At 39.5% G+C, this 25,676-nt stretch overlaps 1 protein-coding gene across 1 annotated transcript in view; it reads right to left on the bottom strand.

Annotated features, from left to right (window-relative positions):
* Positions 1 to 9,254: 9,254 nt before the first annotated feature.
* TM9SF4 (transmembrane 9 superfamily protein member 4) overlaps positions 9,255 to 25,676 on the bottom strand; it is a 221,945-nt gene continuing 205,523 nt past the window's right edge. Inside the window, exon 10 of the mRNA XM_067145470.2 lies at positions 9,255 to 21,758. Within this exon, the coding sequence (XP_067001571.1) occupies positions 21,519 to 21,758 (240 nt within the window). The 3' untranslated portion in view covers positions 9,255 to 21,518. The remainder of the gene's footprint in view (positions 21,759 to 25,676) is intronic.

The following is a 25,676-nucleotide window of genomic DNA, read 5'->3' as shown; positions in this document are numbered from 1 at the left end:
TCACGGTTTTACTAATTTTGTTGCACGGGAAAAAATCAGAGATTTTGCTCTATTTCATACTTTGAGCATGGAGAGATTACACCTCTTTCTGAAAATCATTCAGCAATGTTAATACTGTTTCACCTCTGACTGCACAAAAAGTTTACACAAATGTATTGAACTAATCACATCATCAAAAGTTGGAATAGAGAAGGTAGGATTTCCTTCTTCTTCTTCTTCTTCTTCTTCTTCTTCTTCTTCTTCTTCTTCTTCTTCTTCTGCTGCTGCTGCTGCTCCTCCTCCTCCTCCTTGGTCTCTAGAGCCGTCGTCCTTTCTTTGCATACATGCTTCACTGACATGGCCTTGCTCTGCACAGACAGCAAGTTTGTCATCAAAATGAACATAATTGAAGTTCACATCTTCATCAGTAATCGATGTGTCAGTTCCATATTCAGAACTCTCTTCTTTGTTATCTTTTACAATGCCTGTTTTGCGAAAACAATTTTTGTTGGTCAAAGAGCATATCTGTTTCCATGCGGTTGAAATGAAATTCATGACCTGTATAAATATGTAAATAAAACGAATCAAAATTAAGTTCATTCACCTCAAAAATGTTGAGATTGTTTTTCCCTGTGCGAGTCTAAACAATTGCATGTTGCACCAACATTTCATTGTAATGAACATTAAAGTTGGCAACTATGCCCAGTGGCTGAAGCACACAGGTACAGTTAGCTGGAAGGAACTACACTAATACATTCTGTAGAGACATCTGAGGTGGATGAGCAGCACAACGATCCACAAGAAGAACCTTCCTTTTTTTTTTTTTTTTTTTTTCATGGTTGTGTCCAATTCTTTACAACATTTTTCCATCAAAGCCATTAACATCCACAAATTCTCGTTAACCTCAATCCGTAGGTTTTGTCTTGACATTTTTGAAGCAGCGTGGATTCTGAGACTTTCCTATAACAAGGGGTTGAAGTTTATGAGAACCATCAGAACAGTTGCCCGGACCTTACTCTTCTTCCCTCAATGGCATGGATCTTCTTTCTTAGCAAATGTTATAATTGGTGACAGTTGTGGTAGAATTTCCTTAATCCAGTGCTGCACTGTTATGTCATCGATGGATTTCAATTCTCCACAAATCATCCTTCCTGTTATACCATGGCATTCCCTGAAACTTTGAAGCTGTCCTGTGCATGCGTTAAAATCATCTGTTATGTTCATAATTTTAAAAAATTCTATGTCGTTTGATTTTAGCATGTCGCCACCAATAGAATGACGGGATGCTTTCGTCGAAATCAGTCGTAAAATGCCTTTTCCATGTCTGTAAATTTTCCCTCTTGTAGATGACTGTGCAGACTTTGACCCCAGTTTCTGTAATTCCTGCAAGATTTTTTCCTTTTTTTCTAATGAAGGTACATAAAGTAGTGTATTTAATGCTTAACTTCATCTCTATTTTAACTTCGTATAACCAAAGTCTAATGAGTAACTTCTTTTCTACCACCCATAACAGCTGAGCAGAAACTGAAATGTTCTGACATAAACACGTTGGGTGACTGGCGTCAAACCCAGCGCATTCCTCTAGACCTAGTCTGCACTATACACGGCTGTCTTGAGCCTGCATGTGTGGGCACAATGGAGAAAAAATCCCAAAAGTGTCAGCAGCTGGATTCTGAACATCATGGTGTGCGGCCGGCTTTGTGATTGTTCAGGCAGACACATGGCTATCAGTTAAGTCTAAAACGTCCGACTCGTTGGCTGAATGGTCAGCGTACTGGCCTTCGGTTCAGAGGGTCCCAGGTTCGATTCCAGGCTAGGTCGGGGATTTTAACCTTCATTGGTTAATACCAATGGCCCGGGAGCTGGGTGTTTGTGCTGTCCCCAACAACCCTGGAACTCACACACCACACACAACACTATCCTCCACCACAATAACACACAGTTACCTTCACATGGCAGATGCCGCCCACCCTCATCGGAGGGTCTGCCTTACAAGGGCTGCACTCGGCTAGAAATAGCCACACGAAATTATTATTAAGTCTAAAATTGCACCCTGTAAAAACACATACCATAGGTCTGCAAGGCCAATAATGCAGTCTCAAACACTGTCAAAGACAAACTGCTTGACTTGTGTGTGTTTGTGTGATTCGCACCTGACTCATTTGTTGCTGTACCGCTTGAAATCTTCTTGTTTGCTGATACATCATCATTGGTGGTGGTGGTTTTACGAGGAAGTACAACTCGGCAACAATCCTCTATTAACACTAATCAAAGGGAAAAAATGGAAATGATCCAACACTTCAAAAAATGAAGGTATCGGCCAAAGAAAGACAAGGGCCACGGAGGGTGTGGTAAGGAAAGACTCCCTGGGCCTCGCAACCTCATACCGCTGGGTTGAAAAACAAAGAGTTGACCAAGGGAGGTCTGATAGGATAGATAACAAGTGAGGATCCTGGCAAACGTAAGTGGAAGCAATGCCAGGACTCAGCTAAGGGCCCCGTGGTCGCCAACCCATGCTCCCAAGTTAAGAGCCCCTGGGGCCCCTTTTAGTTGCCTCTTATGACGGAGGGAATAACGTGCGTGTTATTCTACTGCCCCCAGAACATACTTGAGGAGTGTAAGTTGCCACAACTGAACTGGTACAATGATATAAAGAGATGAGCAGGAGTAAACTGGATGCAGACTGCCAAAGAAAGAAAGGCATGGAAAAGAATGGAGTAGGTCAGGGCCTGTCAGGGTGCATGCGCCAGTGCACTGCACGGCGCAAAGTGCAAGAGACGACTTCAGTCCCATTCCTCTTTCCCTACATCTGTATCACCTGTTCGGCCTGTCTCCTCCTTCTTCACCTTGCCTGCTGATTCTTCCTTCACTGCAAAATGTTTGTGTGTGGCGAGCAGAGACACTCTGTTGTATGGGACAATGTTACAGGTGTTAAAAAACTCTTCTTTCAGTTTGGTTTGAGCACACAATTTATCTTTAACTCTTCTTTTCCTTTTTCTTTGCAATCATACCAGTAATGTCTGGGACAAGGGATCGGCTGACAGCAATTCTGATAGTGTTCTTTAAATTACTATCAGAAACACTCGCACGCAATCTAGTTTTCGTACAAGTCAAAACAGAAAAAAAAAAGCTTTCACATGTGCATGTGCAACCAAACATACAGATAATCTTAGCTGCTTCTTGATGCATCTTAGGAAAATCTTCCTTCGACAAATTCTCATATAATTCAAGCAAAGCCTTTGTATTGAAAACTAGATCATTTTGATGATCACGTAATTACTGTTCCACAGATTAAGCATTTGGCTTTATCGTCACGACTGAGAAAAAATACAAAAGTTCCCAGTTCGATTGAAATGGATTTTCGAAAGTCTTTGCTTTCTTCGAAACAAGTTGCTCAATTATTATGCTGTTGTCTTGCGCTTATCTATTTCACTGATAAGCCGTCTATCACCGAACACTTCGTCACTCTCAGTACACTACACCATCCGAGTTAACCCGAGTTGAGCCAAGTTCGACCGATGCACAGTGCATGGAGCCTCTTCGCCTCAGTTTGCATGAGTGAGATTTTGGGTGTTTGAGAGGCCCTGAGTAGGCGTATGTCCAAGAATCGACGTAACCAGGCTGAAGAAGAAGTGCAGAAGCTAAGATAAACCAAGTATATCTACGCAATAATCTAATGTATGATTATGTCAAAGCTTTCTAGTTTTCAACGTGCCATTTTTAAGGAATGCTCCAAGTCATTGCTTAAAAAAAATCTCCCATGCCTGATCATCGCTGTATCCCATCTCTTCTTCAGGACCTGCAATTAGCTTTTTTCTCAAGAATGGTTAGCATCCATATCGATATTAATCCAATCGCATAATTTGACGAGCTGTGGTCGTGTGCGGTGTTTTGCCGTATGAATCAAATGAGACGAGCTCAGCTCGCGATGATGCAGTGTCTCACTTATCCTCGTATATTAAGAACCCCTTTGCAATATAACTTCTCAAAATACACACTATAAGGAATTAGAGGCATATACTGTTGATAAACAATGCTCTCTGCATTTCTGTGTGACAACAGGATTGTTGAACAACAGCTTATTTTTGTTGGTATTCAGTATTCACTACAAAGTAGAACCGGCATTGTGGTAATGACTACGAGAGTTTGAAAGCGCTTGTAGACAGTATTTTAGATGGCGATTTTGGCAATAATGACGTTTTGGAAAATGAATCCGAGTTGAACATAGTGATAGCAACAGTGAAATTAGCTCAAGTGCGCAAAGCATTGAAGAAAGTGAGAGTGGAAGTGCCGTGCCAGGTCCATTCAAATGCAAGCACACAAAATGAACCTTAGTGATTGGAAATTGGACAATAAAGACAATAATCCTGATATATATATCTTTCATGTCTACAGTGGTGTTTCAGAAATACTTACAAAATATTTATAGAGTCCGTCCAACGTCTAAGGTTGTGATGTTTTAGGGTACACAGATCAGCTCTTTTTGAAATTATTACAAATGAAACATTTGTACCATAGCCAGCAATCATTCAAGGACTGAAATATGAGTAAGTCATACCTTTCAATGGCATGAATGAGAAATTGGCGTGAACTGTCTTCATTAGTCAGTATTTTATGCATGTTTTTGTGTGACAGGTATGCTAAAACTACTGGCAGGAAAATTAAATCTGATTCCACAGTCAATAATGTGGCTTGAATGGGTTAAAGGACCTAATAAAACATCTCTGATCCCTTGTTCAACGGAATTTATAATAACCACCAATTTGCAATGAAAGTGGATTCAAACTAGTTACGGGGTCATACAACAATATACAGTATTATTGCTCACCTTTTTACATTCCATAGCTAAAATTCACTCAAAAACAAAAGGAAAAAATTAGACAAATCTTCATCCTGTAATTTATAATATTATATTCAATGCTGACATACATAACGTAGTGATAAGAAATAGTAATGAAAGGGGACCAAGTGGCTTTTTCTGACAGTTTTTATGATAGACTGTCTCCCCTGTGGCAAACTAACAAACGTGTAAATTGTCACAGTTTATCAGGAGAGCTGAAACACGCTGCAATTGCCCGTGAAAAATCCATGCTTCATGTTTGTGGGTTATTGTAGTCACGTCCTAGTTCGTGAACCATGGGCAATGACTGAGAGGCCTAGTAAGTGGTCCTGAGAGTCGGGATACCAGTTGCTATGGAATGGGAGTGGGCATCTCGGACATATTCTGAGTCGTGGCCCTCCTTGTGCTCAGGCGGCTATGACTATACAATTCACCGGTGGTCCATAACCCGTTAGAGGAGAGATCCTTACTTGGACTATGTGCAAGTAGGGCAGCATCCTGCTTCATGAATTTACCGAGCTCAGAACACTTTAAGCAAGCCTCGGACCTATGGGAGTAATGGAGTCCCACTCCCATTTGACAGGGGAGGGACTCCTTGGAAACAACTTGGCGAACGAAATGGAATTCGATGGGGAGCTATCAATATTAATGGGGCTTATGGAAGAAAGAAGGTAGAACTGGCTGAGTCAGCAAAGAGGATGCATCTGGATGTGCTAGGAGTAAGTGATATTCGGGTAAGGGGAGATAATGAGGAAGAGATAGGAGATTATAAAGTGTACTTGACGGGTGTTAGAAAGGGAAGGGCAGAGTCTGGGGTAGGGCTCTTTATCAGGAATACCATTGCACGCAACATAGTTTCTGTTAGGCACGTAAATGAGCGAATGATGTGGGTAGATTTGTCAGTGGGAGGAATTAGGACAAGAATTGTGTCTATGTATTCACCATGTGAGGGTGCAGATGAGGATGAAGTTGACAAGTTTTATGAAGCATTGAGTGACATCGTGGTCAGGGTCAACAGCAAGGATAGAATAGTGCTAATGGGCGATTTCAATGCGAGAGTTGGGAATAGAACTCAAGGATACGAAAGGGTGATTGGTAAATGTGGGGAAGATATGGAAGCTAATGGGAATGGGAAGCGTTTGCTGGACTTCTGTGTTAGTATGGGTTTAGCTGTTACGAATACATTCTTCAAGCATAAGGCTATTCACCGCTACACATGGGAGGCTGGAGGTACCAGATCCATAATAGACTATATCTTAACAGACTTTGAATTCAGGAAATCTGTTAGGAATGTACGAGTTTTTAGCGGATTTTTCGATGATACAGACCACTATCTGATCTGTAGTGAACTAAGTATCTCTAGGCCTAGGGTAGAGAAAGTGAAATCTGTCTGCAAACGAATAAGGGTAGAAAATCTCCAGGGCGAGGAAATTAGACAGAAATACATGGATATGATCAGTGAGAAGTTTCGAACAGTAGACAGTAAACAGGTTCAGGATATAGAAAGTGAATGGATGGCATACAGGGATGCTGTAGTAGAAATAGCAAGGGAATGCCTAGGAACAACCGTGTGTAAAGATGGCAAAAGGCGAACATCTTGGCGGAACGATGAAGTGAGAGCAGCCTGTAAACGTAAAAAGAAGGCTTATCAGAAATGGCTCCAAACAAGGGCCGAGGCAGACAGGGATTTGTACGTAGACGCAAGAAAAAGAGCGAAACAAACAGTTGTTGAATCCAAAAAGAAGTCATGGGAAGATTTTGGTAATAACCTGGAAAGGCTAGGTCAAGCAGCAGGGAAACCTTTCTGGACAGTAATAAAGAATCTTAGGAAGGGAGGGAAAAAGGAAATGAACAGTTTTTGAGTAATTCAGGTGAACTCATAATAGATCCCAGGGAATCACTGGAGAGGTGGAGGGAATATTTTGAACATCTTCTCAATGTAAAAGGAAATCATCATGGTGGTGTTGCAAACAGCCAAGCTCATGGGGAGGAGGAAAAGGATGTTGGTGAAATTATGCTTAAGGAAGTGGAAAGGATGGTAAATAAACTCCATTGTCATAAGGCAGCAGGAATAGATGAAATTAGACCTGAAATGGTGAAGTATAGTGGGAAGGCAGGGATGAAATGGCTTCATAGAGTAGTAAAATTAGCGTGGAGTGTTGGTAAGGTACCTTCAGATTGGACAAAAGCAGTAATTGCAGCTGTCTATAAGCAAAGGAACAGGAAGGATTGCAACAACTATCGAGGTATCTCATTGATTAGTATACCAGGCAAAGTATTCACTGGCGTCTTGTAAGGGAGGGTGCGATCAGTCGTTGAGAGGAAGTTGGATGAAAACCAGTGTGGTTTCAGACCACAGAGAGGCTGTCAGGATCAGATTTTCAGTATGCGCCAGGTAATTGAAAAATGCTACGAGAGGAATAGGTAGTTGTGTTTATGTTTCGTAGATCTAGAGAAAGCATATGACAGGGTACCGAGGGAAAAGATGTTCGCCATACTGGGGGACTATGGAATTAAAGGTAGATTATTAAAATCAATCAAAGGCATTTATGTTGACAATTGGGCTTCAGTGAGAATTGATGGTAGAATGAGTTCTTGGTTCAGGGTACTTACAGGAGTTAGACAAGGCTGTAATCTTTCACCTTTGCTGTTCGTAGTTTACATGGATCATCTGCTGAAAGGTATAAAATGGCAGGGAGGGATTCAGTTAGGTGGAAATGTAGTGAGCAGTTTGGCCTATGCTGACGACTTGGTCTTAATGGCAGACTGTGCCGAAAGCCTGCAGTCTAATAACTTGGAACTTGAAGTTAGGTGCAATGAGTATGGTATGAAAATTTGCCTCTCGAAGACTAAATTGATGTCAGTAGGTAAGAAATTCAACAGAATTGAATGTCAGATTGGTGATACAAAACTAGAACAGGTCGATAATTTCAAGTATTTAGGTTGTGTGTTCTCCCAGGATGGTAATATAGTAAGTGAGATTGAATCAAGGTGTAGTAAAGCTAATGCAGTGAGTTCGCAGTTGCAATCAGCAGTATTCTGTAAGAAGGAAGTCAGCTCCCAGACGAAACTCTCTTTACATCGGTCTGTTTTCAGACCAACTTTGCTTTACGGGAGCGAAAGCTGGGTGGACTCAGGATATCTTATTCATAAGTTAGAAGTAACAGACATGAAAGTAGCAAGAATGATCGTTGGTACAAACAGGTGGGAACAATGGCAGGAGGGTACTCGGAAAGATGAGATAAAGGCTAATTTAGGATTGAACTCAATGGATGAAGCTGTACGCATAAACCGGCTTCGGTAGTGGGGTCATGTGAGGCGAATGGAGGAGGATAGGTTACCTAGGAGAATAATGGAATCTGTTATGGAGGGTAAGAGAAGTAGAGGGAGACCAAGACGACGATGGTTAGACTCGGTTTCTAATGATTTAAAGATAAGAGAACTAAATGAGGCCACAACACTAGTTGCAAATCGAGGATTGTGGCGACGTTTAGTAAATTCTCAGAGGCTTGCAGACTGAACGCTGAAAGGCATAACAGTCTATAATGATAATGTATGTATGTATGTATGTATATATTTTTATGGTTGGGTTTGTGTTAGCCATACGGAATGAGCTGCAGATGCAAGAGTTTGCCATAGGTTAGATCTTAAATAATAATGTAGTAAAAACGACCTTATTTCACTGGTTTGTCACTTTCAATCAATTATATTCAATGGTCTTCAGTAACTGACTCCCAGGATGGAAAGATTTAATGTCATGTGCCCTTTACCAACATTACAGTTTTTTAATTTTTCTACAACTTTACAATTTCCTTTATGTCCCACCGAAACAGGCGATGATGGGATAAGAAAGGCCTAGGAACGGGAAGGAAGTGGCTATGGCCTTAATTAAGGTATAGCCTGGTCTGACAATGGGAAACCATGGAAAACCATCTTCAGGGCTGCCGACAGTGGGGTTCAAACACACTATCTCCGAGATAGCTCACAGCTGCGCGCCCCTAACTGCACAGCCAACTCACCCACACTACAGTCAGAAAAACAGTTGTATGATGTGGTCATATAATGCATGTGATTTAGATTGTGTATGTTTACCAAAGTTCTTCGTGCTTTGATAGAGAGTTTTTTTATATTTTTCTAAAAGGGTAAGGCTGTGTTGCTTATGAGCATTTCCATGCTTGTGTCGATATCTTGATATTTGTACCCTGAGTCCAGAAAATGGTAGGCAAATGCAGATTCTATATTATATATTTGAGTGCTCTGATAGGTTCTGTGCACCTTGTTTTGACATTTTGACTCCGATGTTCAATGTAAATTTGTGGTTTTCAATGCATTTGAGTTTGTAAACACTAAATAACCATAATATTGGCAAGAGTCTGTGTTCTGCATGTTGTTTCTAGATCCAGTAAGGTATGAGAGGAAAATAATGTAAACAAAATTTCCAGAATGAAATGGTTCAATATAAAATAACACTATAAGATTATTTGCATTGTAAAATTACTACACTTAAAATCATAACTTACCAATAACAAAATTAATTTACAAAAACATTAGTTGATATATAGATAATCAACATATTTTATGTTAATGTTGACAACAACAAAGACCTTTGCTGGCCTATCAAACAGAATAAACATCTTAAAGAAACAACACTTTCACACACTCACAAAGAAGACAATTCTGTGCTTATAAACACTGCACTCGTAATTAATCACTTACAGAAAAATACAAATATATACACACTGGACTACCCTCTGAAAACTCACACCCCTCACATTTGGTATCATGTACTGCGCCATCACAATGACACACATTCTATTGACAATAACAAAATCCAACTAAAGCTTCTGGTACGGGGGCATTCATTAACATCATAAAATGGAGGACATTAAAAAGTTTTTGAAAGTTTCTGGAGATAGAAGTGTAACTTAAGAGAAATTCATTTACAAAGAACAATTAATACACGATCTGCATTAATTGTTATTTTGTTACTGAGCTTTCATACAAAGAGTGTAACAAGCTACAAATGTGGGAAATAATAACATAACTGGATTTGCCAAATTAAACTTGATGATGATGATGATCACCAGTTCCATCATCATCATCATCAGCATAATATTAAGAAATGAACATCATTTCAACAACAACAGGTCTCAGAAGATACTGGTGTGCCAAACATTTGCCCCAAAGAGGAGCTCTTTAACTTGTACCAAATTTACCGACAAGAATATCTTACATTTAAACACTCAACTCTTCACAGGCGGAAACATATATAAGTTCTGTTCGAATTTCACGGCTTAACTAGCCGAGGAGGTACACAAATATGCTCATAGAACACAGAAGTTGTTCCTTCAACTCTACTGATGAGGGAAATCTCCCAGTATCTTCCAATATTTTTTCTCCTGTTAGAGTTGCAAAAGACACACATTGCAAGACACCGTTTTCTTGCGCGCATACTTATTATGTATTTTTGTGGTTTTCTGATGAAACGGTGTCACAAAAACAGATTAGCAATTCTGATATGGTGTCAATATTGGACGATACAGACAATGAAATGTCAAATTTTAACCTACTGCTACGTGACTCTGAAGTCACAAATTCTTTCTCCAACTCAACTGAGAGCAACAACCACACAAGTAACACTGGCAACGAGAGAATGGATCTGACATAAGAAATAATGGTCCCGGAACTACGACTATTATTCCCATTCATAATACTGATCAAGGGTCAATGTTGCTGTCAGACTTTAATATTGAAACACACCCTATAGAATATTTATTTGTGCGGAGCATGGGTTAAAATTCTGCGACTATTTCTTGACTAATTTTTCCACTTTTTTGACAAACAAAGGCACAAAATGAAACCAAAACGTCATTGAAAGTATCTTTCTGTGCATATATTTCATAATAGTGGACTAATGTGTACCAAGTGGAGTAGCCGCACTACAGCTCTGCATTCAGGAGATGTGCGAGTTCGATCCCTGCCATCAGTTTTCCTCAGAATGATTTTCCATGATATCCCATTTTCTCCTCTAGGCAAATGCTGGGACAGCTCCTATTCGCATAACAGAGTTGTTTCTCTCCTGCTACTTACCCAATTTTATTCATCATCATCCATTTCATCTTCATTAGCTCCTCAACTAAGGTTGACACCAGGAAGGGCATCCGGCCATATAAATGTGCAATATAAATTCATCTCACCTCATCCCCAACTCAATTTCAGGAAATGGGACTAACAGGTAGACATATAGGACTAATGTTTTTTTTTGTTTTTTGTTTTGCTAGTTGATTTACGTCGCACTGACACAGATAGGTCTTATGGCGACGATGGGACAGAAAAGGCCTAGGAATGGGAAGGAAGTGGCCGTGGCCTTAAGGTACAGCCCCAGCATTTGCCTGGTGTGAAAATGGGAAACCATGGAAAACCATTTTCAGGGCTGCCGACAGTGGGACTCGAACCCACTATCTTCCGGATGCAAGCTCACAGCTGTGCACTCCTAATCGCACGGCCAACTCGCCGGTGAGGACTAATGTGTACCTGAAGTTAACCACTGTCAGATCCTATCATGGAGTGTCACTTGTGCCATTCTTCCAGTGAAAAAAATGATGAGATGATATTTTTGTCTTCAGACCACTTCAAATTTGAGTTTCCACTTAAACAAGATAGGTGGTTAATTCGGATATATTTTCTTTATTTTTCGCTGCCTACAGCCATGAATTACCACCGCCCGCGAAGGGTTAAGTGCCAATCAATAGAGTCAGGATTTGATATAGCATCCATGAGAACAGAAGGTGAATCTGACCAACAGTGTTACTCACCCACCTTCCTGAATTTAAATCATCTTCAAAACTGAGATGGAGTACCAAGATAGATTTTCTTACAATAGATACAGAGGAATGATTAATTTGGTTGCAATGAGAGAATTGACAAACAAAATATTGCATTGGCCTGAATATAAGATGGTTTCGCATATCATCATCATCATCTGCAGTTTCCAGCTGTTGGCCGGGTCTGCTTGGGTTCGCATATTAGATGACTAAAATTTTTGGACGGTATTTACAAGAAGAATTAAATAATGAACAAAATTACAACTGAGCTCTCCTATAACTAATTTAAAAAGTTCTAAAGTAAATCTACGAACAAAAGTTCTGACATGAAAACATCTCACTCTGCATGCATGTATCCATGAAAAGTTGGCCTTAAAATCAGCCTGTTTATCACAGGCTGTTTCTGGTAAACTACAAGTGATACATCTGATATTCCAATATCGCTAGAGAACTCATAACCTCAGCTAAATGCCACAATGATAAATTTAGCGCGATGATGCGACCTCTCATTGCGGGGCCAAATATTTCGAGGGATCAATTACGTGCATTTAGTACCCTTCGGAGCTCTGCAGTGAGTGAATGTGTAAACTGCTTTAAAGGCTTCTAGTGTTGTTTTGTTCGTAACTCAACAGGCTAACAAATATAACTGACACCAAAGTGAATACAAATACAGTTTGTGAATAAGTGATACTTTGAAAATTTGCAACAAATTGTCATTCACTTTTTATATCAGAAATCAACACTTGGAGATCAAATTGTACACTGTGAAGAGAGAACAATGTTTGATCAGAAGTTATATGCAAAGTTAGTTGTGGCATGCAGCTCCAGTTACTCCTGGAGGTAAATGCTGCAATCTCATGTTTGCTCATCAACTACAGAAACGGTTAGCATTTCATATCTTATTTCTCACATCACAGTTCCATACTCAATCATGTTCTTTGGTTACACACTTAAATGCAACTAAACTTGTAAATAATGTTGTAAATTTCAAGAAATTTGAGTATATTTGTGACCTTGAGCTCAGAATGAAATTTGCTGTAACAAACACATTGCATTGTAAATCAAGTCTCATTCCTTTCGTTGTGGGCAGACACCTGCAGCTTTCCAGAAGACACACTTCCTTCTCATTTATCAGGTTTATTATGTAATGCTAATAAACGACAGTGTAATTTGCCAGCAGCCACAGAACAACAGAAATGTGATGTCAAAAATACAGTCTCGAAGGTGATGTTTGCTTGAGAACAAGAGGTTTTCATTGTGGAGTACTATGCAAAGTATTCCATCTGCCAAATCATTCACAAGTTTCCTGGCATTAACAACCCTCACACAAGGGAAGATTCACAGGAGAACATTTGGCATGTTATACAGAATGTCTCGTATGATGAGATTCGCTGAGTGTCTGTAAACCTATTTAGGAGTTTGTTGAACTACGGGACGTCACTTCGAGCAACTCCTTTAATGCTACAGATTATTCCATGTTAAGAAAACAGTATTGCATTTACGGACCTACCAAGAGCGAACACAGCCTTTCTTAGACACCCATAATGTCTTGGGATTAAGGAATATTATAATGTACTTTATATTATTAAAAAAGGACATGGCATTTTTTGCCTGTGAGTTATTAAAATAACTACTTAACATTTTCTACTTCATAAATACAGTCACTTGGAAAGGAAATCTGGAAAGGGAATCACAATCCAAGGAGAGAAAATCAAAACCCTCATATTTGCTGATGATATTGTTATTTTATCTCAGACAGCAGGTCTGGGGAAACTGCTGAATGGTATGGACATCTTGAGGAGTACGAGATTAAAATAAATAAGCCCAAAACAAAAGTATGGAGTGCAGTCGAATGAAGTCAGGTGATGCAGGAGATATATTAGGAAATTAAGTCTTAAAGGAAGTAGATGAATAGTTACTTGGGTAGTAAAATAACTAACAATGGCGGAAGTAAGGAGGACGTAAAATGCTGGCTACTACAAGCAAGGAATGCCTTTCTTAAGGAAAGAAATCAGTTGATTTTGAACATTAATATTAGAAAGATGTTTTTGAAGACTTTTGTCCAGAGCATGCCACTGTATGGAAGTGAACCAATGCCAATAACTAGCTCAGACAGAAAGAGAATAGAATCTTTTGAAATGTGGTGTTACAGAAGAATGCTGAAGTTGAGAGGAAATCGATTTGACTAAATTTGACGAGAAGGAGAGATGGAATAACTGGACACATCCTAAGACACCTAGGACTTGTTCAGTTGGTTTTTGAGGAAAGTGTAGGTGGTAATAATGGTAGGGTTAGATCACAGTACAAAGGGCACTAGGGAAGTTCTGCAATATGCAGAAACGGTTGGCTGGACACTCCTGTTATGGTGAGGGATGAAAAGAGGGGTGAAAACCGGTCTAGAAGACAGCAAGGTGCGACCTTCACACCAGTTATTACCAAGCAGTGGGATTGAAAGCAATTTACAATGTCAGTGTGGTCTAAAGGTGAATATCGCGCAATTATCAGCTACAATTTTGCTCGTGGATTAACTGTTGACCAGTGCCTGTAGGAAATGACTCCTGTGCTGGGGAAAGACTGTCCACATCGGACAACAATTTTCCACTGGTACAAAGAGTTCCAGACGGGAAATTTTGAGGTTGAAGGTGATCCTCGTTCTGGGCGACAGTCTGAATCAGTGACTGAGGAAAACATAGAAGCTGTGAGGAAAATATTGCAGCAAGAGAGGCGGTTGATGTATCGGCAGGTAGAAGAGACCCTCCATATCCCTGCACCAGATATTCATTCAATTCTACATGACCATCTCCATGTTAGAAAGGTTTGTTCCCTTTGGGTGCCCCATTCACTTTCAGAGGAACAAAGGGCACATCGAGTGAAATGGTGCCGAAAAATGCTAAAACAGTTTGAAAATGGGACTTCGCATAACGTCAATAGCATTGTTACAGGTGACAAAACTTGGCTTTATTATTATGATGTCCCAACAAAATCCCAGAACAAGGTGTGGCTGTTTGAAGATGAGGGTACTCCTATGACTGTGCGAAAGTCAAGGTCAATGAAGAAAAGGATGATTGCAGTATTCTTCACTAAACGGGGCATCCTGACTCGGGTTGTGCTAGAAACACAATGGACAGTTACTGCGAAGTGGTACAGTGAGACTTGTCTGCCTCAGGTCATCTAGGCTCTCAAGCAGCTCCGTTCAAGGTCACGGCTCAACACTTGGTTCTTGCATCACGACAATGCTCCAGCACATCGTGCTAATGTAACAATGAATTTTCTTGCCAGATCAGGGTTGACTGTGCTTGATCACCCTCCATACAGTCCTGATCTTGCCCCATGTGACTTCGCACTCTTCCCAGAAGTGAAGATGAAGCTGAAAGGGCGGCGTTTTGCATCCGACGAGGAGCTTCTGGCAGTGTGAAAATGTAACCGAATAAAAATGGCAGAGTTGGTTCAGTGACTGGTTTCGATGTATAGATAAGTGTAGTGAGTGTGGTGGAAATTATTTTGAAAAAGTCTAAAGCGTTCACTCACATTGCAAAACATTCCTAGTGCCCTTTGTATGAATATAACAAGCAGATTAGATGTAGGACGTAGTAGTACCATAGAAATGAAAAGATTAGAAAAGGATAAAGGATAGGGAGAAATGGAGCGCTGCATCAAACCAGTCTATGAACTAATGACTCAAACAAGAACAAATACATTTCAGAGAGGAAGCTCAATGGTGGGAACAGCCATTGTTTTATTGCCTTCCTTCATTTTCCTTCTGTGCTGCTCTGGTACATGTATCGTGTAATCCGTTACTCTGTGAATTGCCAGCAGCTTATCACTGTTGTAGAAAAGTCATTTATTTATTTGCTGCATGTGCTTTTTAGCCTTTACATCAGTTTGTCCTTGTAATAATAATAATAATAATAATAATAATAATAATAATAATAATAATAATAATAATAATAATGTTATTTTGCTTTACATTCCACTAACTACTTTTACAGTTTTCCGAGGTGCCGGAATTTAGCCCCGCAGGAGTTCTTTTACGTGCCAAACAATCTACCGATACGAGGCTGATGTATTTGAGCACCTTCAAAATACCACCGGACTAAGCCAGGAACAAACCTGCCAAGCTGGGGTTAGAAGGCCAGCGCCTCAACCGTTTGAGCCACTCAGCCCAACAGTTCATACTTGTCTTGGGTTGCGTGAGTGTTAAGTGATTAATTAGCTTTCGTGTGTGATTCCTTTCAGGGATTTATTAGTGTCATGGCTGTTCATAAAAATAAGCAGGGGCAGCTACTTGATTTCTGAGAAGACTGTGTGTAAAATGCTATCAGCAGCCACTACAGGACCTTTGGCTTCTCTAGTTAAAACAAGAGAACATAAAGCACCGTGAAAAGACATTAGGTCAGTCAAGTTCAATGATTCTGTTTGCAATAGTGTAAGACGTAAGGTGCACAAGTCTTTCCTTTAAAACCAACCTCCAACTTTGCAATATAAGTTGTTGTTACTTTCTGTGAATAATGATAAAGACCTTCCAGATTTCAAAAGAACAACCATGTATTTTTTGCTGAAAGACATGCGTTTCGAGTACATAACGAAAGGGAATTCAGCTAATACGACAGGAAGAGAGGACATTATTTCTTGGAGTATCTGATAACAATCAAGGAAGACTGAGATGAAGGAACATTTTTTACACTGATGAATCATGGGTTAACACACGGCACAATTGGGAAAGAATGGAAAAGACTACGTCAATTCCATGGGTTACTTTTCATGCTTTCTTAACTTAACTACAGGTCGTGGTCTGTGGTTTGCTTTAGTGCATACTGATAATAAGCATGGGTTCATGCCAGGGGCAAAGTACGTGTTTCAGTGCAAGAAGTATGTTACCGACATTCATGATGGGGTGGATAGTTATGAGGAATATTTTAAATAACTGCTGTTACTGAACTGAGCGTGACATTTTATGCAAGTGAAAAATGGACGGTAACTAGCTCAGAAAGAAAGAGAATAGAAGCTTTTGAAATGTGGTGGTACAGAAGAATGCTGAAGGTGAGATGGGTAGACTGAATCACAAATGAAGAGATAATGAATCAAGTTGTTTGGCTAAATTTGACCAGAAGAAGAGATAGAATGATAGGGCACATTTCAAGACACCCAGGACTTGTTCAGTTGGTTTTTGAGGGAAGTGTAGGCGTAGGGCTAGATTTATTTATTTATTTATTATTTATTTATTAATGCCTTGTTTTCAGTGGCGAAGTTAGGGCTCGAGGCCCTCTCTTCCACTTAACCACATACTAATCAAAATCAAACATAAAATTATGAGATATTTAAAATAGTTAAAACCAAACAAAAAATTAATAGAATTGAGAACAAATTTAAATACATTACTAAGTTAATAATAAAACTAATTAAAAGAACTCTTAATAATGACTAATCCTCAGGCGCGCACACTTTCATACTTCAGCCATTCAGTTAACTGTCCTCAGCAGGTAGTCTCGGCAGGTGACCTTAAACCTTTGTAAAGAGCTAGTTTCTCTGACCTGAGCTGGCAGGGAATTTCATAATCTTGCGCTGGTCACTACAAACGATCTATTAATTTTATTTGTACGGTGCACTGGAATAGAAAGAGTGGATCTGGAACGTGTATTTAAGTTGTGAAACGATGATAAAAAGGTGAATTTAGAAGAAATATAGAGTGGCTGACTTTCCGCTAGTACTCTAAACACCGGGCGAGTTGGCCGTGCGCGTAGAGGCGCGGGGCTGTGAGCTTGCATCCGGGAGATAGGTTCGAATCCCACTATCGGCAGCCCTGAAAATGGTTTTCCGTGGTTTCCCATTTTCACACCAGGCAAATGCTGGGGCTGTACCTTAATTAAGGCCACGGCCGCTTCCTTCCAACTCCTAGGCCTTTCCTATCCCATCGTCGCCATAAGACCTATCTGTGTCGGTGCGACGTAAAGCCCATAGCAAGTACTCTAAACACCATCGTTAAAATGTGTAGCTGCCGACGTTTACCAGGCTTCAGCCATGAGAGAGCCTTATAGTATGGGGTAATATGAACATCGTACCAGATATTATAAATAAATCGCAGGCAGGAATTCAGTGCTCGTTGAAGTTTAAGTGTTTCTTCTTTTGTCATATCTACTAGAACAACGTCACAATAATCAAGAATAGGGAGAACAAGTGTCTGTATTAGTTTGGCCTTAAGATCAAATGGAAATACATCCCTTTGCCATTTAAGAGGGTGAAGCGCTCCCAAAATCTTTTTACAGGTGATTTTCGTGTGATCAGACCAATCAAGTGTTTCATTCATAATTACGCCGAGATTTTTAACTGTTTTATTGTAGGGAATAATGTTACCATTCAGTAGGATAGGCGGGATTGCAATATTGTTTGAGCAGTTCAGTAATTTTCGTGTTCCAATTATGATTGCCTGAGATTTTGTGGAGTTTAGTATAAGAGAATTTCGTTGTGCATATATACTGAGTTGTCGGAGGTCATTGTTAATATCTTGTATTGTTTCATCTAAGTCTGAAGTCTTGCAGTGTCGATAAATCTGAAGATCGTCAGCATAGAGGTGGTGTGTGTTATTTCCTGTCACAGATGATATGTCATTGATATAAATACAGAAAAGTAAGGGCCCTAGAATACTGCCCTGTGGGGCACCACTAGGTTTCATTTTCCATTTAGAGACCTTGTCGTTTACTGTTACACGCTGTTGACGGTTACTCAAATCAAGGTATGAATATGACAAGCAGATTAGAGCAAATGCAGGATGCAATAGTTATGTAGAAATGAAAATGTTAGCACAGGATAGGGTGGCATGGAAGCTGCATCAAACCAATCTGTGAACCGACTACTCAAACAACAACAACAACAACAACAACAAACGTATCTGCCATCCAACTTTGTCATTGCTCTCGAAAATGGCTCATATCACAACCGCAAGAAAGAAACTCTGCCTACAAAGGCATGGAAGAAAGTGACCCTGCGGTAATGGCTTCAAGAACATGGTGTAGTGTATAATGAGAACATACTAAAAACAGACCTGATGGCCCACACAAACAATGTGCAATGGAAATATGATCACCACAGAAACAATGAAATGGCAAGAGAAAGTGCTGTTATGAATAACACCACTTTTAAAATAATAATGTTACTGTTATTGATTTGTACTGTACTGTTCCACTAACTACTTTTATGGTTTTTGGAGACACCAAGGTGATGGAATTTTGTTCCACAGGATTTTTTAATGTGCCAGTAAATCTACCGACACAAGGCTGATAATGTAAAATAAAAGCTTTTATTTTAGCTTTTAATTTGCATTATATTGCTCTTCAATACAGAATAATATGAAATTTATTACCTATGACAAGGGTGATGTATTTGAGCACCTTCAAATATCACTGGACTGAGCCAGAATTAAACCTCCCAAGTTGGGCTCAGAAGGCCAGTGCTCTACCATCTGAGCTACTCAGCTCACCACTTTTAAAACAGGTTTCCCACCCATGTCTACTGAATACTGAGCGAACTATACAAAACACATGAAAGATACTGAAGCAAACGTATAGAAAACGGGCTTAATTCAGAACAAGAGCCCTTCATCATTGCTGTTGGAGGTAAATCTTAGATTCCGAATGAGAGGGCACTTCAGTCTTCAGCTGTGAGAAAGTAACATTTGGTGAGTACCAGAAAGTGGTTGTCCGATGGCAGATATTTTGCTTTGGTTGTATCTTGCAGAGTATGTGTGAGTGTGTGTTCTAATATTCTCCTACTGTACAACAGTTGTTACTGAAGATTTTGAGGTTGTGGTGTGCAGTGATACGTTATGGCAGGACTTATACTAACAGAGGAATTTGCTATGCTTTTTTAAAAATTTTTATCTGAGCTTGGTTTTATTATTTAACTGTTGTTTCTTAGGCACATGTTATTTTTTCCACTGTTTTTTTTACAAGTGCACATTTAATTTTTACCACTGTTTTCATGGAGTGATACAACAACATAGCAATACCCAGCATAGGTTGGGCAAATTTATTAAATGCAATTAAAAGCATCCCCCACTCCTCAAGCCCACAAAAATCATCTGTTTTCTATTTTCACTCTCAATATGCTTTGAAATTCTGTACTGAGGTTTTGCTTAGACCAAAATGAGCCCCTCTAAATGGCCCACCCCCTTGAATTCATAAAAATAATGTGCAGCTCACTTTCTTATCCCTTTTATCTTGAACTTACAATAAAGAGTTTCACATATTTTCATACCATCTGTTATGCTGTGAAAACCAAAAGGAGCCCTCTCTAAGCTCCTGTCCCCTTGATTACATGAAAATAATTTGAAGCTTAGTTTCTTCTCCCTTTTATTTTTAAGTTAAATAATGTACTGAGTTTCACAAACTTATGTTCTGCCCTTTTCTTGTTATGCTGTGAAAACCAAAATTAGTCCCTTAAACTTAAATACTGAGTTTTACGAATTTATGTGCCACTGTTTTCCCATGATGCTCTTGAGCAGAGCCATTTGATATGGCAACCCTCTTGTCATAGAGCAATACCATTTTCTTAGCATGGAATTATCTATAGGTAAGTTTTTATTTTCTTAGTTTCACTAGATATAGCTTTCTATTACTATTATTTGATGTTGTGGAGCATGCATTTTACCGGCCAGCAGACAAGTGTCAATGTGGCAACCTGCCGTGGCTTGAGTGATTCTGCTGCACAGGCATAAATTAAAAACTCTGTAATTTTTTAACATGTGTATGACTTGATTTATCACTAATTTGTTCTTTTTAATTACAGAAGTATATTATCCTAAAATATGTACAACTCCTTGGCTGAATGATCAGTACAGTGGCCTTCAGTTCATATGGACCCTAGGTTTGATTCCTGACCTGGCTGGGGATTTTAACTGCGTTTGGTTACCTCCTCTGGCTCGGGAGATTGGTGTTGGTTATCGTCTTAACATGTACTTCTATTAATGTAAAACGCATCACACTACCAACCACCCTAGAAATGTGCAATCGTGAATACATCCCTCCACACAGAATTGGGAAAAATGCCAAGAAAGAAAAAGCTGAATGTGAGCTACATGTGTACTATATGCATCCTCACATTAGTACAGTAAAATGTGTTGAAAGATCTATTTGTTTCTTGGATCTCATAATCTCATAGGAATACTGGCTATAAGAGTCAAAGATTACTAAAATTCCATAATATTTGTTTCTTTGAACTTGTAAATCTGAACTAGGCCAGAGTATTATTATGAAATTCATGTTGCTCTCAAAGGCAATTCTTCACAACATACACCAACTTATATATCTTTTCAAATTTCTTTTTTTTCCCCTTAGCAATAATACTAATGTACCAAAGTATGGTATAATGGTACGTTTATCATTCATATTTTGCTACTGGAGAAGGAAGACACCCAAAAAACCCATCTCTCTTGTCTTTGTGAGCCAGAGGATCCTATTAACAATATGGCATACTGAAAGATACGACACATGGGGGGGACCCTGGACTATAAAGCAGAGTTTTTGTTCAGTACCGACATGGATCAATGAATATGGGGAACAGACATTACCACCCTGATAATGTAATCGCAAGGAAGTGACTGATGAAAACGTAAACAAATGCTTGACAACCATGTTTGGTGTAGTATGTTCTAAAGTACTGAACACTGAAACCCATAAAACTTCTGATGTTAAAGGGAATTTGATTCAAGATGAAGCAAGATAAAACAAATTTCCTGCTGAACTGACACTTAATAATAAAATAATGTTAAAAATGTATGAATGTCCTAATACCAGAAAGCCCTTGAATGGTCCCCAAATACCACAGTCTCACACTAATAAATTCATAAATTAAACACTTTGCTTTATCTGAGAACTGCAACTTCAGTCAATCTTTACAGCTGCATATATTTTTCGAATAAAAGCGTAAGCAGCAAAGAAGCCTATAGTTCCTGTGAGTAGCCAAAATGTAAGTACCATAATACCAGTGTAACCAAAATAAAGTAAAGTAGGAATGAATTCTGTGATCTCCAGCTTCGTGATGAAGTAAAATACAGAATATGCAAAGACGTACACTGCTGAGCCGCCAGATACAATAAAACTTCGCCACCACCAATGATAATCCTGAAAACAACACACAAGAAAATTATATTGTTACATAAATATACTGTAATATGCTACCTCTAAAATACAAGAAAGTTCATCAGTCTACAAAATGCTTAACCTACTATACATTACTATGAGTATAATGTATAAAGGAGGAAGTGTAAGCTCTTCTGTATCTATCCATTAGACAAGTGCATAGATTGTGGCAGCATATCTAATCAGTTAGAAGCCAAGGTAAAACTTTACTAACTAGTTTGCAAAAGAGAGGTTAAGAAACCAACATGGTGCGGCTCACATGACATCACAAGGCTACCAACTTAGGAACTCAGGTCAGGCTAGTGACAAGAACACACTGGTTATTAAATTTCTTTACTGTGCCACGAGTGTCCAAGGATGTTTGGCTCACCTGGTGCAGATCTTCCTATTTGACGCCATGGGCATCTGTGTGCAAGATAATGTAAATGAGGTAGGGAGAGGGTGAAACCAGGTGTCGGCACATAGCCTACTCTTGTCAAATGACATCAAGGGGTCTGTTCAAGGCTTAACATCCCTATACAATGGATGAATCACCATCAACAGCTTCACATCCCCTTCACTCCAAATGAACACTGTGGAGAGGTTTGGAATTAAATCCAGACTTTAGGCGTGCAATCTAGTGATTATAAATGGTATACCATCACCTTTCCTACCCTGTTGGCCAACATTATGATTGTGAAAATATTTTCCACCACTGGGACATGAACTGCCTAACCACAGTGTCATACCAAATAGACTTGACACCTTAATGATCATGACCACCAGGTAAGTGTTGTCTAGATTGGTTAGGTCTGGTCAGTGATAAGACCATTGGGCTGGATTGGTTAGGTCCAGCTAGTGACAAGACCTTTGGGTTGAAGGCGACCACTCGGCCACTGCTCCGCTTGAATATGTAGCAAATTTCCAAGTATATACGCGTTCCATTGCACTTTACAAAGGTGAAAAAATGAGTGTATCCTCCTAATTCAATACATTATATATTCCATCATTAGACGGAGTGATCAAATTCAAACATGTTTCGGCTCGTTTGAGCCATCTTCAGTGAAAAAAAGGGGGGGGGGTGTTGAAATAATTGACATAATACAAGCTAAAAAATGCCAAAAAACATAATGAAGGAACAAATGAAAAAACAAAAGGGAGCCTAGACGGAAACAAAATTAGCACAATATACAATATTTACATCATCATGTGGAGCAAAAAACAACTCACTGCGACAAAATTCAGTGAAACAGGGGTTAATACAAAATATAAAACCAAACCAAACGCCATGGCACAACAGCCCTTGAAGGGCCTTGACCTACCAAGCGACCGCTGCTCAGCCCGAAGGCCTGCAGATTGTGAGGTGTCATCTGGTCAGCACGACAAATCCTCGTGACCGTTATTCTTGGCTTTCTAGACTGGGGCCGCTATCTCACCGCCAGATAGCTCCTCAATTCTAATCACGTAGGCTGAGTGGACCTCGAACCACCCTTCAGGTCCAGGTAAAAATCCCTGATCTGGCCAGGAATTGAAACCGGGGCCTCCGGGTAAGAGGCAGGCACGCTACCCCTACACCACGGGGCCGGCAATACAAAACACAACTGAAACTAAAAATTGTGTTAACCTAAGAAAAGAAATGAAAACAAATGATACAGATGGAAATGAACAATATGTGTACATAGTGAGGTTGCGGACCTCTTAGTTTACAAAATATTGGTTTTGTAACAATACAAAACAGGATGAAATCACTGTCGAAAATACAGGCAGAAAATCTATCTTTGTAGAAACCCATCACATCGAATTGGATAGGAGGGGAACGGGAGCGAAAAAGTATGAGAAACCAAGCCTGACATAGCGTGCAGGGGAAAAGCCTGCGACAAGGAAAAACACCGATGAAATTTAAAGCTTTAGAACAGCAGCATTCTCAATATCTTATCAATCTAGCAGTCCCATTCTTGATTATCATTTCATAATGTTGACTGGTTGGTTTGCCTTATTATAAAAGGTCGGAAGGGCCGCGACATAAAATTGAGAAGTTGTGTTAGGGAGATGACAGATGCATGGTAAACTGTAAGTGACCTAGTGGAAACCGTCAATGAAGTTCCAATCTGTAATGGAAAAAAATGAGGTTGTGTGAGAAACTTGGGCTGATAAGTAAAAAGTGTGGAATGGGTGTGTAGAAAGCTTAAACTTACGGTGTTTAGAAGGTGGTTGTCCTCTCAAACGGCCCGGCCTTCTCAAAGTAACGGTCTCGTACGAGTCTATTGTTGGTTCAGCTGTGTTTGCGAGGATGGAAGGAGCGGAGGGGGAAGGGGTGGTGCAGGGCTGGTGTGGGGAGGGGGGAGGGGGGAGTGGTGGTGAGTTGGAGAGATGGAGGCGGGGTTTGTTTATATTATGGAAGTTCTGACAAATATATAGAATGAATGTTTTAAGTAGAATGTTCTTTTTTTTGTTGACTTCATTTAAATTGTGAGAGGGATTCATAAACTGATCTAAATCGATGTGGATGCTCTTGAGAACGTTGAGTAAGGTGCCTTTTTGCTCATAATGCAAGATCTTATCTATTGAAGTGTATTCGTGGCTGGATGCTTTATGATGTTCACTCATAGCTGAAAAACTATTATATTTGAGATCGTTGCGATGTTCGGCGTATCTTATGACAAAATTGCGGCCTGTATGACCAATATAGCGGGAATTACAGGATTGGCATTCTAATTTGTAAACTCCGGAGTTCAAATATTTGTTATTAATATTGTTATTGTTGACAGTGTGTGGACTGAAAATGAGATTAGAGTTGGTGTGGGAGGTTCTATATGCTATTTTGATGTTGTGTTTTTTAAAATATTAGAAATTTGGTAAATGGTACTATTATTGTAAGTGAATGTGGAAAACTTTTCTTTAGGAGCGGAATATTTTTCTAGGGTAGTTTTGGGCCTGCTGTTATATCTATTGATGATTCTGCTGATGAAGGTTCTACTGAAACCATTGTGTTCTGCAATACTGTAAATAGTATTAATTTCTTTTTTTTAAATTCTTATGAGATAAAGGAACAGTTCATTCTCTGAGGACCATGCTATTGTAAGCTGCTTTTTTATGTATGTCTGGGTGCACAGAAGTTTGTTGGATGGTTTGCTATATATACTAAAGGATAAAGTGTTATTGCAGTTGCGCACAATGGTTAAGTCTAGGTAATCAAGGGCATTACTGTTTTCGACTCTATGGTGAACTTTATATGTGGGTCAATGGAGTTGAGAAATTCAAGTACTGTGTTGCTGTTAGTAACGCGAGTCTAAAATAAAAAACGTCATCTACAAAGCGTGTCCAGTGTTGAATGCCATTAATCTTGCCAATGATGTGAGAATGCTCTAAATGATCGATGTAAATATCCGCAAATATTCCACACTTTTTACTTATCAGCCCAAGTTTCTGACACAACTTCATTTTTTTCCATTACAGATTGGAACTTCAATGACGGTTTCCACTAGGTCACTTACAGTTTACCATGCATCTGTCATCTTCCTAACACAGCTTCTCAATTTTATGTCGCAGACCTTCCAACCTTTTATAATAAGGCAAACCAGCCAGCCAACATTATGAAACGATAATCAAGAATGGGACCGCTCGACTGAGAAGATATTGAGAATGCTGCTGTTCTAAAGCTTTAAGTTTCATCGGTGTGTTTCCTTGTCACAGGCTTTTCGCCTGCATGTTATGTCAGGCTTGGTTTCTCAAACTTTTTTGCTTCCGCTCCCCTCCTAGCCAATTTGATGTAATGGGCTTCTACAAAGATAGATTTTCTGCCTGTACTTTTGACAGTGATTTCATCCTGTTTTGTATTGTTACAAAACCAATATTTTGTAAACTAAGAGGTCCACAACCTCACTATGTGCACATATTGTTCATTTCTGTCTGTATCATTTG

This window comes from Anabrus simplex, chromosome 4 (genome assembly GCF_040414725.1).
Source record: "Anabrus simplex isolate iqAnaSimp1 chromosome 4, ASM4041472v1, whole genome shotgun sequence".
Classification (NCBI taxonomy): Eukaryota; Metazoa; Arthropoda; class Insecta; order Orthoptera; family Tettigoniidae; genus Anabrus; species Anabrus simplex.
This window is presented reverse-complemented; position numbering and strand designations above follow the sequence as displayed.